The 15,249-nt window shown below is 37.3% G+C and overlaps 1 protein-coding gene and 1 long non-coding RNA gene across 7 annotated transcripts in view; one reads left to right on the forward strand and one right to left on the reverse strand.

Moving 5' to 3' along the window:
- The window catches only part of LOC120384350 (transcription initiation factor TFIID subunit 4-like), a 195,573-nt gene that overhangs the window by 127,148 nt on the left and 53,176 nt on the right, over positions 1-15,249 (reverse strand). For all 5 annotated transcript variants that reach the window (XM_039502951.1, XM_039502949.1, XM_039502950.1 and 2 more), the window contains one exon: positions 6,539-6,708. In XM_039502951.1, coding sequence (XP_039358885.1) covers positions 6,539-6,708 — 170 coding nt within the window. The remainder of the gene's footprint in view (positions 1-6,538; positions 6,709-15,249) is intronic.
- The window catches only part of LOC120384356, a 47,012-nt gene that overhangs the window by 7,438 nt on the left and 24,325 nt on the right, over positions 1-15,249 (forward strand). The window lies entirely within an intron of this gene.

Genomic DNA, 15,249 nt, shown 5'->3' on the forward strand with positions numbered 1-15,249 from the left:
TGCCTCCAGAATGTAGAGTCCTAGATAAGCTTTTAGTTCTAAGATTTTTCTTTCTGTGTGTTGTATCATGCATTCATGCAGCAGGCACAAGAACCAAGAATGTGTTTATGAAGAATACTCATTTAGGCAGAAGAACAGTTAATATTCTGGCAAACAGAACTTAGGATATGTCTACACTACGAAATTAGGTCAAATTTACAGAAGTCTTTTTTTAGAAACCGTTTTATACAGTTGATTGTGCGTGTCCCCACAGAAATGCTCTAAGTGCATTACGTCGGCAGACTGCGTCCACAGTATCGAGGCTAGCGCCGACTTCCGGAGCGTTGAACTGTTGGTAGCTGTGGGTAGCTATCCCACAGTCTCCGCTGCCTATTGGAATTCTGGGTTGAGATCCCAATGCCTGATGGGGCAAAAGCAGTGTCCTGGGTGGTTCTGGGTACATGTCGTCAGGCCCCCCTCTCCCTCCGTGAAAGCAACAGCAGACAATCGTTTTGCGCCTTTTTTCCTGGGTTACCTGAGCAGACACCATACCATGGCAAGCATGGAGCCCGCTCAGCTCACCGTCACCGTACATCTCCTGGGTGCTGGCAGACGTGGGACTGCATTGCTACACAGCAGCAGTTCAGTGCCTTTTGGCAGCAGACGGTGCATTACGATTGGTAGATATCATCATCATATTCCTGGCTGCTCTTTTAGCCAACCTCGGTGAGATCTGTCAGGGGCGCCTGGGCAGACATGGGAGTGACTCAGCCAGGTCATTCCCATCTTCTGCCGAGTGCCCAAGAGATGACGATGGCTTGTAGTTGTACTGCACTGTCTGCTGCCAGCCTAAGATGTAAAAGATAGATGGATCAAAACAAGAAATTGACCCGATTTGTTTTCTGAAATCAACGGCCTGCTAAACCCAGGGTTTTGTGTTCAATCCTTTAGGGGGCCATTCTGTGTGACAGTTGTTTGTGTTTCTCCTTGATGCAAAGCCACCCCTTTTGTTGATTTTAATTCCCTGTAAGCCATGTCATTGGTCGCCCCTTCCTCCGTCAGAGCAATGGCAGACAATTGTTTCGCGCCTTTTTTCAGCACAGAACCAGAAGCTGCAAAAGCAAAACCAGGCGAGGAGGCAATGGCAGTGCGGTGACGAGAGTGATGAGGACATAGACATGGACATAGACTTCTCACAAAGTACGGGCCGGGCAATATGCCCCAGCAATGTGCACATCATGCTGATGAGCTCTGCATGGTCACCTGTGCTGAGCCAAGCAGGAAATGAAATTCAAAAGTTCACAGGCCTTTTCCTGTCTACCTGGCCAGTGCTTCTGAGTTGAGAGCACTGTCCAGAGCGGTCACAATGGAGCACTCTGGGATAGCTCCTGGAGGCCAATACCGTCAAATTGCATCCACACTACCCCAAATTCGACCCGGCAAGGCCGATTTCAGCACTAATCCCCTCGTCGGAGGTGGAATAAAGAAATCGATTTAAAGAGCCCTGTAAGTCGAAAAAAAGGGTTTCGTCACGTGGACGGGTCCAGGCTTAAATCAAGGTAAGGCTGCTAAATTCGACCTAAAATCGTAGTGTAGACCAGGCGTTAGAGAAGAGTACAAGAAGAGTAAGAACAGGGTATATCTAAATTATGTTGAACCTAATCCTTGCAATTTTAACATTGACAAACAATGGCTTTCAAAGTATCATACAGAGCTGCCCTGCAGACACTATGTTTAGGAATAACCTTCAGCCTCCTACTATCTAGGCCATTAGAACTTGGACACATTAAAGAGATGCATTTTCAGATTTCTTGAAGGATATGTTTCCCTGCCAAGAGATTTATTTAGATTAAGAAAGGTGCTACAATACTCATATTAATAGGAAAAATTAGGCACATTGTGTCTTGTCAAGTAAGAGTTTTCTTTGCATAAAACAGTCTCTGACAACAAGGAGATATAAATATTTGATCATTGATCAACAGACAAATCTTTAAGAAAAATTAATTTCATAACTCAAAATTAACAATAACTTTGAATGAATGGGGGATGAAAACAATTATTCATGACTCTTCCTACAAATGAAAAGCTATCATTATCTTTAATAAATATTGAAATAAAATGGATAGTTACTCTGAGTTAGATATGGCTGATAGTAGATTTTACTTCCATCTCCACCTATAACCAAATATATACATATTTTTAAGTACTTCACACTTTGAATAGTTCTGATTAGCCAACTGCCCTATACCGAGAGAAAGCAAGGAATAGCATAAGCCAAAGAACAGTATTTCAGGCTTATGTTTCATTATTTTTGCTGTAACTGAGTTATTACATGGCCATGTCACTCTAACCTCAAAGTAAGAGCAAGATATAGACTGTGGTGTCATTTGGTTGGGTTGTAAATAGAAAGGGAAGTCAGGTGGAGTCAAGACTGAGCTGTGGGAATTTGTGTTTTCTTACAAATCCTAAGATTATCAGGAGATTGCATTTTGGTGACCTGGAACCCCAAAAGAGGGCTTTTTGAAGGCCAAATAAAGTTCTAGGGCTCATCATTTCTACAGAGACAGGTACAGGGATATTCTCCTAAATAGTTTTCCAAGAAAGAAGGTGTGTGAGAAAGGGAGGGGACTAGAGTTCTATCCCATTGTCCCATTTAATGGGCTAATGTTAAGAAAAGGAAAATTTAGGATGACTATCAGGATTTCCATAGAAAATGAGATGGTTCCACCCAAAAACAGCAGGTGATGGGAACCAATTACTAACAATATTTATCATTAGGCCACATGACACACTACAAAATGAACAACGGAGAACGATCCTGCATTGGCAAGAAAATGGACTAGTTGCCTTACCAGGCTTTTTCCCCCCACGTACAGCTTTTACAATCCTTCAAGTTTCCTTGAAGGCCCACTATAGTTGTGCAAAGAGTAAGGTTAACGCCTCTGTTGTTTAGACATTGTTATGGTCATATATTTTGTATGACTTCTCATTTACCTTTCATGCTTCCTACTGTGTATGCAGTTCTTATTTTGTTACTATGTATTAACAGTGATTGTGGATGTTCTTTGCTTCTTTCTCTTCTTGTACCTTTTCCCTTTTTTCTTAGCTTTAGTTGTCAATGTATATAAACAAATTCTTCTTTTGTTTCACTCTTTACTTGGGTCCTGTTACCTTTCATTTAAATGCAATATAAAATAAACTGCAGCCTAATTTTTATATGCCTCATAATCAAGCAGCAATTATACATAAGATGAATCAAGGGGATTCTACTTTTATCAAAACTGCTACTAAGCAAAAAGAATAAACTCACTCTTACAATAATCCTCTTAGGAGCTGTGACACATTATGTATATTGTGGTGCTGCCAGTTTATTGCACAATAGAAACTCAATTCAAAGAATGTCCACGTAACAGCTACTGTTTAAAAGCTAATAAAGCTAAGAGATAGTCCCTATCCACCAAAAAAATAGTCAAAGAACAACTAAAAATGGAAGGAAAAAAAAACCAAGCACAAATGATCCAACTTTATTTGTCTGTGTTTTCTCCCAAATGAAAACTAGGAACTATCACTATTATTTATTGGGAAAGTGCAGCCATGGAATGGGGCTAATCAAATTTTCTCGGCTCATCAAGGCAACACTACCCAGGTGTGCTAATGGAGCAAGCATAAGGATCTGCCAAATAAAAACATACAGCACCAGCAAGCACAAGAGAAATTGTAGCCTTTCAAAAAAGAGGAGGCAGACTGTTGTGTGTGCCATTGTGTTGTGATGCCATGCAGAAGAATCAGGTTTTAAGCTTTATGATCCTGGGTAGAGCGGCGACAAAATACATTGCCCGGTGCAAAAACATTCATTCTTGATTTTGAATCAAGACAGAGGTTGAATCAATCAAAATCCTTGCCTTCATAGATGAACAAATGGCAACAATTGCTAGTCAAAGATGACAAGACTCAAAGGCACATAGAGAAGGAAGTAATTTAGGCAATGAAGTAGTGTCTTTGTATTAATGCATCTTTCAGCTATTTCTTATATTTAGAAGGATCGATAATATTTATATTTAAAATAAACTATGGACTATAATGCTGCCAAGTTACTGTAGAGATAAGAATGTACAATATTTTAAGAAGAAATCTCTTTTACTATAACTTTGAGGCATTTGGCTGGTGGTAACTGCCAAAGACTGCATAGCATCTGCTCTCACTTTAGCAGTTTATATTCTGACTCTAGTGAATGGAAGCATAATCTCTGAAACAGCCTTTGGGGAACACTACTGAGTTTCTCTACAGAGCTCTTGCTCAGAGATGAGAGAGCAGGGGATTAATATTACAGAAAACTTGAAAGAACCAGCTTCTGAGACAGGGAGTGAATAGCAGTGTCCTGATACTGTACATACCACAGTTCTTTCTTTTACTGGAACATTAGAAAGGTGCCCTAAATACTAAAGTGATTATTAAATATGAAATGCTTTCAAGACAGAAAAAACTTCCCAACTTTAAGCCATATTCAGATACATTAATGTAAGAAAAAAGTGTATTTTACCTTGTTTGTCAATAGCCATAATACAAAACCATAAGACAATAGTGGATCCAATTATCTGAGACTTTTCTTTTCCTAGTGTGTCTAAGAATGTGACAGTCTCCTTTGTTTAGTCCTTGTGTGCCTAGGCATACCAACACATGGTCAGACTGATTTTGTGATACTCATACAATCCCATTATTTTAAGTGCCCCGTAGCACAAACTACTGAATTTTGTGTGGTCCTGTGAGAGCAACAAAATCTGGCCACACACAGTGAAAACAAAGCTTTTAAAGCTTCAAACTCAGCTGCAGGAATTCTCTCCTCAAGAGCCATGGATACTAAATAGTAGCCACTAGTGAACCCCAAAGCCACTTTCAAAACTACAAAAGACTTTATATAAAGCCAAAATAAAGCTCTAGAAACAGCAGCAAGAGCTCACTAGGAGCGACCACTCTCTTGGATTCACTGCTTTTGAGAAGCAAATCCCTGCAGCTGCTTTTAAAAGCTTTGAAAGTTTCATTTTCAATTATCAAAGCCAATAAAGTTTCAAAAAACAGCCACGGGGATTTGCTTCTCTGAGGAGCAAACCCCAAAAGGCAAATGGTGAAGTGTGCTGTGTTCTGTGGCGCTTAAAGTATGTACAGAGTCTTCTAAGCCCGACACTTCAAATTACAACTCCATGTTGGGCTGCAATTGTTATACCCAGAAGAATTAATTAAGGCTTGCATGGCAACTTTATTAGTGACTTTCCAGTTATTAGGTCTAATTTTCTTTGCTTTTTGTTTTGTTGCACCAGTATACAGTACAATTACAGCAGGCCTCACAATGGTGCTTCCAAAGACTTGCACTAAAAGCTTGTGGACTTCATAATCTCATACAGCAACCACCAGATTCCCAAAAATTTGCACTACTAGTTTCTTATAGTAACTTCATATGATGACATCATCATCAGAGCACTGGAATAAGATAATTGTGGACTTACGTGCCATTTAGTTCCTCGCTACGGCCCCAGTACTGCAAAGGGACTACTTACAGTGTGTAAAGCAAAGCACATGAATATGTCTTTGTAAGATGAGGGCCTGTCAGAGTGTAAAAGGGTTTCTATACATTTACGCTGAATTTAAGAAATATGAGACTACAGGTAAAAATTCCAAAGTCACCTAAGTAACATAAGAGCCTAAATCCCACTTTCAAAGGTGACCTGGGCATTGAAGAACCCAAGTCTCATTGAATGTCAATGGTATTTAAGATCCTAAATCACATTTAAAAATGGGACTTGGGAGGCTTTTAAAATTTTATCTTAAGTCAAAATAAAATTTTGTTTTCCTGACATTTTTAGCTCTTATGTGGCCACCACATTTAACCTAGTTCAGAGTAGCATAAAATAAATACTGCGCATAATTACTTGCTACTTTTTAAATGTCACTAATTGAGTGTTTACTTTTTAATTTTTTTTTTAATTCTGAAAAGAACTGGTAACATTCAGGCCCAACTGTCAATAAAAAGATAATCTATTTTTATCCATACCATAGCAAATAAAACCACCAAAAAAAATTAAAATAGTTATAGACGTTAAAAATAGGATTAATATATTTTAAATCTTTTTTGTATGAAAAAAATACATCCAGGCAAACAACTTGTCTTCTGCAAACCATAGGGAGTGGAAAGTAGGAGATCTGGATTCTATTCTTGACTCATTCTTAGACATCTGCTGTGATCTAGGGCAAATCACTTTACCTCTCTGTGCCTCATCTTGGTCATATGCAACGTCTGAATAATAATAATGCTTCCCCACTTCACAGGGACAATGGGAGGTTTATTTCCTTAATGTCTGCAAAGAGTTTGGAGATCCTCAAGTAGATTATAATACCGAAGTGTCATTTTGATACAGTTTGACACAGCCAAGATACTTTTGTAATGAAAAATGCTTATAGAACCTTCATTATATCAATGCTGGATGCTACCGTGTATTGTGACATTGACTAAACCTGAACAGCTTCCAAAGGCAATACTACTGAAAGCAAATGACATGCTTCTCACCCATTTCTAGTATTCGTTTATGTAAAGGGATAGCAGCAAGAAAGGGTTCATCTTTACAAGACTGTATCTGGGTTCCAACCAAGTCGGAGTTGGTTGCCATAATTCGGGCACTCTCTTCATTAAGGTTAACTCCAGCCATAGAGGCAACATCATTGATGTCATCGTCATCTCTATAACAAAAGCATAAACAAAAGATAATTTTGCATGCGATACAGTAACTTTTATAAATTAACTGCCTCCCTTAAAGGGAATAATCATGCAATGCTCCTGTTCAGAAGAGAGAAGCGGGGCCAGTTTATTGGCACAGCCACCTGGCTCTACCTTATCATGGAATACCCAAGACTCAAACAACTTAATGGAACATATCTCTTTGATCACTCAACATCAGGAAATCTGCAAAAAAGTGGTGTGTGCAGCATGGACAGAAACACCCACAATTCTACATGGGCACCTTTCCTTTGACCGGAAGTTGATGAGAAATGCGATAGCAATGACAGCTATGTGGCCAGCTGACAAAGGTTAGTAGTGACCACAGACCACAAGGCACTCACTTTCCCCCCGTACACTGATGGCTTGGAAGTAGGGGGTCAATCAACAACAGTAATAAAACAAAAAAACCACAGACACTGAAACCAAAACACTGTATTATTTCAAATTGCTCAAGGTTCAAGAGATACCCTTATTAAAACTACAATTGAGAACAACAAATCTCTCAAAAATGCTGAAGAAAAAAAGGAAACAAACCACACACCAAAATTTTTAGTGTAAAAACCTTAATGCCTGTGATGGAACTGGCACCACTTCAGAGAAGCTAAACAAGATCACATGAGGCTGAAGATCCATTTCTGGCCAAGCCATATGCGCTTAGCTGAATATTGGACCATGGGAAGATAATCACAAACATGAACACATGGTTAGAAAAATTGGTATGGAGAGTAAGTGAATCTAGAACAAATAGGCTGGAGGCCCAAATCTCCGATTAGAGCTAAAACAAAAGGTGCTGACTATACTACAAAGCTGTTTAAGCTTACCTGGTTGTGTAGTTAATGAAAACAAAGCACTAACTTACAAAGATGCCATACAGGATACTAATAACAATCTGGAATGCAGTAAGGAAGAAAAAGACCTAGAGTCATTCTCACAGAAATGGCTCTGAACTATTGCATTTACACTCTGTACAACACCCTGTATATGTAGAACAAGCCCACGGAGTCTCCAACAAGCGAAATGCAAACACAATAAATGCTGACACCGTTATCGGTGTGTTCCCAAACGATTATGATAAACATGGGATTTTGCAAGCATCTTGCAGCAAAACTTACATTATGTCAACTTCTACACAGACATACAGCCAATGTCATCGCATTCACTTCAACCAGGACCCATGGTATACACATCTGTATAGAAAAATTTGGAAAGCTACAAGTACCTTTAGCATTTTCACATTTTCAGCCTGTGATTCCAGCATTTGGTCTCTGAGAGGCAGTTTCACCTCCATCAAACATTCATTCTAACAGAAAAATAGAGAAAGTATTCTCCATTTCCAACAAAAGTTCATAGTATGACATACAGGCAAACAAATTTTGTTCTTGAACCTTAAAAAGCCAAAAAAGTTTTACTGGTAATGACTTAAAAACCCTGAGACTGACTCTCTATTCAGACAACTGGAATTTTTAAACTGGATAGTGAAAACAACTGCAAGGTTTGAAAAAAATATATGTATAAATAGATAAGGAACATTACATTTATATAAAAAGGTAAGTTAGAGGTATTACAATATTTGACTGAAATGTTTGTTGTGCGTCTTGATTAGTCGTGTACTGAAATTTAATTGAACATTAACACCAAAGTAAACTGTGCAATGGTTTTAATATTGCCCTCTACAAATGCTATTTTGTACGATTACCATAGCTTTAACATTTATCACTCAATAATTGGCAGAATTTTCAAGACAAAACATAATTGTAAGGAACATCCTTTCCCATTAACCTTTGGGAATGCTCATTTCTTCTTTCTTTAGTGTTCTATCCATGTTTCTCCTTCCATCTGCCTCACAATAGTAAGCAGGAACTGAACTATTTACCTTACTATGCTTTAACAATAAGTAAAAATCTATTTTTTACATTATTTGAGTCCTAACATACAGCCCCTGATTAACATTCTTTCTGGATGGTAGCTTTTGAAGATACTGTAACAGCAAAACTCAAAATTCTGAAGTTTAAAAATGTACAATTTACTGGAAAAAAGTAAACTCTACATGTGAATTTTGCAGGTGAAAAAGTCTAAAGATACCAGCCTTAATAATACAGTCAAATAAACCTCACAAAGTACAGTAATTCATTTTAAAAAAAATCTTTTACTTCACTTTATTGAACTTAGTGCTCATGAAAGGTATAAGATACCCTAACGACTGAAAAAATCCCATTTACCCTCAAAACAGATATGGCCTGAGTAACAGCAGAGTAATGTTCCACAAACTCTATGCTCTGTCAGTGTTCTTTAACCCTGCTCTGGTGGACACACTTTACCATTCACACTTGATCTTTGTCTTCTTTTCTGAAACAGTCAAATATAAAAGGTGAGAGGACTGATGTGCATACTTTCCCACTTAGAAATGAACTGAAACTAGCAGCTCATTTCTCTGCCACTTGACTGCAGTTAAGTCTTTGGCCAGGAATCTACCATCAGACTATATTTGTCTCACTGAACTGCATATAACGGCAGGTTATATGACGGCAACACATACAACAGAATTGCCTTCTGAGTGTATGTGATTCCATTTGGCTTGATGCCTCTGTACACAAGCAGGGGGGATAATGAAGTAAGATGTGCATGGGTGGGGGCTGACACTAGAGTGCATAGATCAAGGGGATCCACCATCCTGCTGGCCATACAGCAAAATCATCCATGGCCCTGAAGAAAGGCTATGATCTCTGCTGCTGAAATGAAGCCCACTGGAGCACTCCATATCTTATAATCCTTATTAATCTATTGCCGCTGGTGAAAATAGCATAGGCAAAGGACAAGATTATTTTTTTCCTCGGGAGGGACAAGACTGTGGATGTGGAATCTTTTTGTGAGATGGCGCTGATCAGGATTTGAGGAAAGTGAGTCAAGGGCAATAGCACAAAAAGAAATCTCCATACACTATCTGAGTAAAAGGTAGAGAACTTTATTCACTTATGAGACATGTTTAAATCCCTAAACCACAGTCTAATAGTAACACTGGCTTTAAAATGGCAATGTAACTGGAAATTTATGCATAATGTCAGCATTAATGTCTATGCCTGTGAGAAAATTATTAACCCAAAACATCAATATAAATAGTTGGGGGAAAAGATAACCCTATTTGCTGTAAAAATTTTAAAAGTACAACTATATATATTATGCAAAGGGATCATTACCATAACTGATTACTTCTTGCACTAACATTCGACAATTATGTAAATATGCATAAATGGAACTCATATATACATTTGGACAAAACAGTTCTATCAAAGTCAATTTGAATCATGAACATGTGACAATTTTTACAGCCAGATCACAGACCCTACCAAGTACAGTATTATTCATCACTATTTCAATGCTAAAATATTTTCTCTTTACTAATTATCATGGTGATCCGTGCCCCCCACCCCCAGGGCTACCAAAAAAAAAAAAAAGCGCTCCTTAGATATAGTTACTGTAAAGCTACAAAACAGAGGGATGAGTCATCATTTTCTGTTTGTAAAAACAATGTGGTCCTACCACACCAATTTAAAAATAAATTCTTATTGTTCTTTCTAATGCCACCATGAGTCACTGTACTGCTGAAAACATTCACTGCCTTCAACCCTCTCTGTCAACTTGCAGGGATGATGTATAAACATCACAAAAAAGTAGAACGCTAAGTTTACATAAAGAAGTTTATCCTTTATATTTATATTTATCTTCTAGAGATGCACTCAACTCTTTCCCCTTCTTCTGCATGATACTTTTGCCACCTAATATTTTTTTAAAAGTATACAAATTCTGAATAAAAGATTAGAGTCCATACATTATAAACAAAATAAAATAGGCGGCAATTAGTGGAGGGGTTCCAATGATATTATCAAGAGCATTTCAATAGCACTAATAGTTTAATACATCAGGAGAACCTGTGGATAGAATAATTTTCTTGCATCTCACTTGCTAATTATTTATCAATAGTTGTGCAGAGAATAAAATATTACAGGAAAGGTAGAAAAAGCAAATTGTAATAGTAATTGGTGATTTGACTCTTCCAGTCTAATGGTAGTCTGTCTCCCCGCCCCCCCTCTTATTTTTTTATTTTTTTTTTATTTTGAAGAATTACAGAATGGAGGGTAGAGTGGTTTTGGATACTGTAAGAAGAAATGACAAAAAAACTTGCAAACCTTGTTTCTCAACCGTTTCCCATAAAAGTCAACTTTTCACTCCAGATCATTGGGTTTTCAGTAGTAATTCTATGGAACAAAGATGCCATCCAGTGGTAGGTTAGATTGATAGTTACTATCTATTCCCCATTAGGTTCCTTTGCACATCACACTGTGCTCTAAAGGTACAACATAGCATAGTAGCTGATGATTCTCACTTTTGTTGTATTGTACAGTTCTTAGGGTATTGGAAGCAGCCTCACAATGTTGTGTGTGTTATTTATTAGTGTAGGACTGGTTTTTTCCCCTCAAGCTCATAATGTTGTCTACATCTTAATAGAGAGATGGTCTCAGACCATTTTCCCTCCCACATGTAATCACACAAACCACCTTTCCTCCATTCATGTAGGAAACACTGGGGCAATTATAGCATTGCTTACATGAAAAAATGAAATTAAGGAGGAAAGTAATATATATATGTAGTTGTCTTAATGTAATTTTAATGATTATGTGGAAACAGAGAGGAGAGCCAGTGTCATGTTGCCAGTCTCTTTGTGCATAATACGGTCTTTAAATACGTTTTCACATACACTTTTTCTCTCATACTTATCAGCAGGATTTGAACCCAAAACCTTCAGATATACAGCACACACCTATTCCACTTGAACTGTGTGGAGTATATGCTGATGCGAGTAGGCTATAGTGTTACTCTCCATATGGACTAATTTGTAGTGGTGGACATGCCACATACTTTGCCAGTGGGTTATACATCTATTTTGGAGAAAGTACTAAAATATTGGTATTAGAACTGGAGTTACCACACATATTTACAACTTTCTATTTTGGAATGTGAAATAAATTGTACATGTATCTAGCTTGAAATAGCTCTTTGGAAAAGCAGAGAATCTGGTAGCCCTACATCAAAAGTTTTAAGTAATGTACAATTTTGAGCGTAAAATCATTGACGGCGTCCATTTTAACTATTTGAACAGGACAAGACACTTTGCACTTTGCAGCAGAATACTGATAGGTCCTAGGAGATTGATTCAATCACTTGACTATGCCAATATGCCACCACATCACCCAATTTGGAGTGTCTTATTTCAATTATAAAATTAATTTAATATTTTAGAAATAAAAGATCAGAGAGTGTAAACAGCTTTGTTTTTACATATATTTTCCCTCCATATTATTTTAAATATTAAAGGATTTGTGACACTGTTGGAGGCCAACACCTTTAGCTGGGGAAGGATTCAGATGTTGTGTCTTTGGCCATTCCAACATAAGTCTAAACTAGCTTTTGATGAAGTCTACTTGTGAACGTGCAACTATTAACACTAACCGTCTTATTTTAAAGGTTCACGGACCAATGGCAGTACACCACAGGTGTTGGCCTCCAACATTAAAAGTGAGCTCGGAGTTTCAGGGGAATCTTATTCTCGCTTTATAGGCATAGGTTCCACAATACATTACTCTGGCAGCACCAGGAGTGGTGTTGATGAGGTTCAGAGGTCACATATAGCCAGCTCTGAAATATAGCTCAGAACAATATGGAGCCTTTGGAAAAGGGAGGTGAACCTAGATAACCGCTATATCTATCTATCCCATCTCAAATAAAACAAATCTACATTGGCAGTGTTCCCCATAGCCAGTCACAGCAGTTTCTTTGTTTTAAATCTGGCAGGTCTGTCTTCTATAATGAATGAGATCAGCCAGATGATGGTTTTTAGTCACACTTCACTTGGGGCTGGATCACTGATCACCCTATTACAGTCCCAGTCCCTTAACATTCCTTTTTTTATTATTAAACATACATGAAGTGGATGGGAAAAGGAGTAAATCTGAAAATGGAATGGAGAGCTAAAAACAAAAAAAATCTACCACCTCATACTTTTGTGCAGTTCAAAAGACTGTAAAATAACTGTCGGTGAAAAATTGGAAGTTAAAATTCACCTAAAAGGCTAATGTGTGACCACAATCATCATCAGCAAATAAGATTTTTTAATCATTGCCCTATAATTTTAAATCAGAATGATTTCAGGTTTTCAAGATTCAAGTTTCAAGATTTAATTTACAGAGAAACAGGATGCACTGAACTTGTTTTAACTAGATTATATGGTTTTCAGAGAAGACTCAGCAAAGTTTTCCAAATTCTGCCACAAAATGTAATCACTTCACGTTTTAAAGAGACAAAACTACCAAAGTTATCTAAAAATTGAGATAGAAACCAAAAAAAGTGTGTGCAAAAACATTAATGGCCAGATTTATGAATACTTTACAGACTTCTCGTAGCACCTTACTCCTCAATTAGTCCTGTTGTACTCAGTGGAACTAATTGTGGAGTAAGGTACCCATTGTGAGTAAAGTTACCATAATCCTGCTTTAAATTATTTTACATAAAGGAAAAAAGCAGGGTATACAATACCAACATCTCAAAATGTCTGAAACGGTGAAGAACATTTTGTAGAGATTAGGGCTGTCGATTAATCATAGTTAACTCATGCGATTAACAAAAATTAATTGTGCTGTTAAACAATAATAGAATACCATTTATTTAAATATTTTTGGATGTTTTCTACATTTTCAAATATATTGGTTTCAATTAAGACACAGAATACAAAGTGTACAGTGCTCACTTTATATTTATTTTTTATTACAAATACTTTCACTGTAAAAAACAAATAGTATTTTTCAACTCACCTAATACAAATATTGTAGTGCAATCTCTTTATCACAAAAGTGCAACTTACAAATGCAGAATTATGCACAAAAATATAACTTCATTCAAAAGTAAAACAATGTAAAACATTAAGGCCTACAAGTCCACTCAGTCCTATTTCTTGTTCAGCCAATCGCTCAGACAAACAAGTTTTTTTTACATTTTCAGGAGACATTGCTGCCCGCTTCTTGTTTACAATGTCACCTGAAAGTGAGAAGAGGTGTTTGCATGGCACTGTTGTAGCCAGCATCGCAAGGTATTTACGTGCCAGATACACTAAAGATTCATATGTCTCTTCATCATGCGTCAACCACCATTCCAGAGGACATGCATCCATGCTGATGACAGATTCTGTTCGCAACTATCCAAAGCAGTGCGGACTGACGCATGTTCATTTTCATCATCTGAGTCAGATGCCACCAACAGAAGGCTTATTTTCCTTTTTGGTGGTTTGGGTTCTGTAGTTTCTGTATCAGAGTGTTGATCTTTTAAGACTTCTGAAAGCATGCTCCACGCCTTGTCCCTCTCAGATTTTGGAAGGCACTTCAGATTTTTAAACCTTGGTTCGAGTGCTGTAGCTATCTTTAGAAATCTGATATTGGAATCTTCTTTGTGTTTTGTCAAATCTGCAGTGAAAGTATTCTTAAATCAAACAACATATGCTGGGTCATCATCCGAGACTATCATAACACAAAATATATGACAGAATGCGGGTTAAACCATGGAGCAGGAGACATACAATTCTCCTCCAAGGAGTTCAGTCACAAATTTAATTAACGCATTTTTTTTAACAAGCATCATCAGCATGGAAACATGTCCTCTGTAATAGTGGTCGAAGCATGAAGAGGCATATCAATGTTTAGCATAGCTGGCATGTAAATACCTTGCAGTGCCAGCTACAAACGTGCCATGTGAATGCCTCTTCTCACTTTCAGGTGACATTGTAAATAAGAAGCAGTCAGCATTATCTCCCGTAAATGTAAACAAACTTGTTTCTCTTAGCAATTGTCTGAACAAGGAGTGAGTGAACATGTTGGCTCTAAAGTTTTACATTGTTTTGTTATGGAGTGCAGTTATGTAACAACAACAAAAATCTACATTTGTAAATTGCACTTTCATGATAAAGAGATTGCACTACAGTACTTGTATGAGGTGAATTGAAAAATACTATTTCTTTTTACAGTGCAAATATTTGAAATCAAAAGTAATATAAAATGAGCACTGTACACTTTGTATTCTGTGATGTAACTGAAATCAATATATTTGAAAATGTAGAAAAACATCCAAAAATATTTAATAAATTTCAATTGGTATTCTATTGCTTAACTGTGCAATTAATCATAATTAATTTTCAAATGTGATTAATTTTTAATTAATTGTGAGTTAACTGAGATTGACAGCCCTAATTTAATTACAATATATCTATCCAATCAAGCGTTACTCTTTCCACTCAGACCTGTCCCTCAAATATTATTTACAACATAATTCATGATAGCTTGGCTATGGACAATGAATTCATCTGATTTGAAAACTGGATAAGGAACCATAGTCAATGAACAAACAGACGCGTTTCAAGTTGTGATGGGGCGAGGAGTAGTGTGCCACAGAAATCAGCGTTA

The sequence above is a fragment of the Mauremys reevesii genome, linkage group 16, assembly GCF_016161935.1.
Source record: "Mauremys reevesii isolate NIE-2019 linkage group 16, ASM1616193v1, whole genome shotgun sequence".
NCBI lineage: Eukaryota > Metazoa > Chordata > Testudines > Geoemydidae > Mauremys > Mauremys reevesii.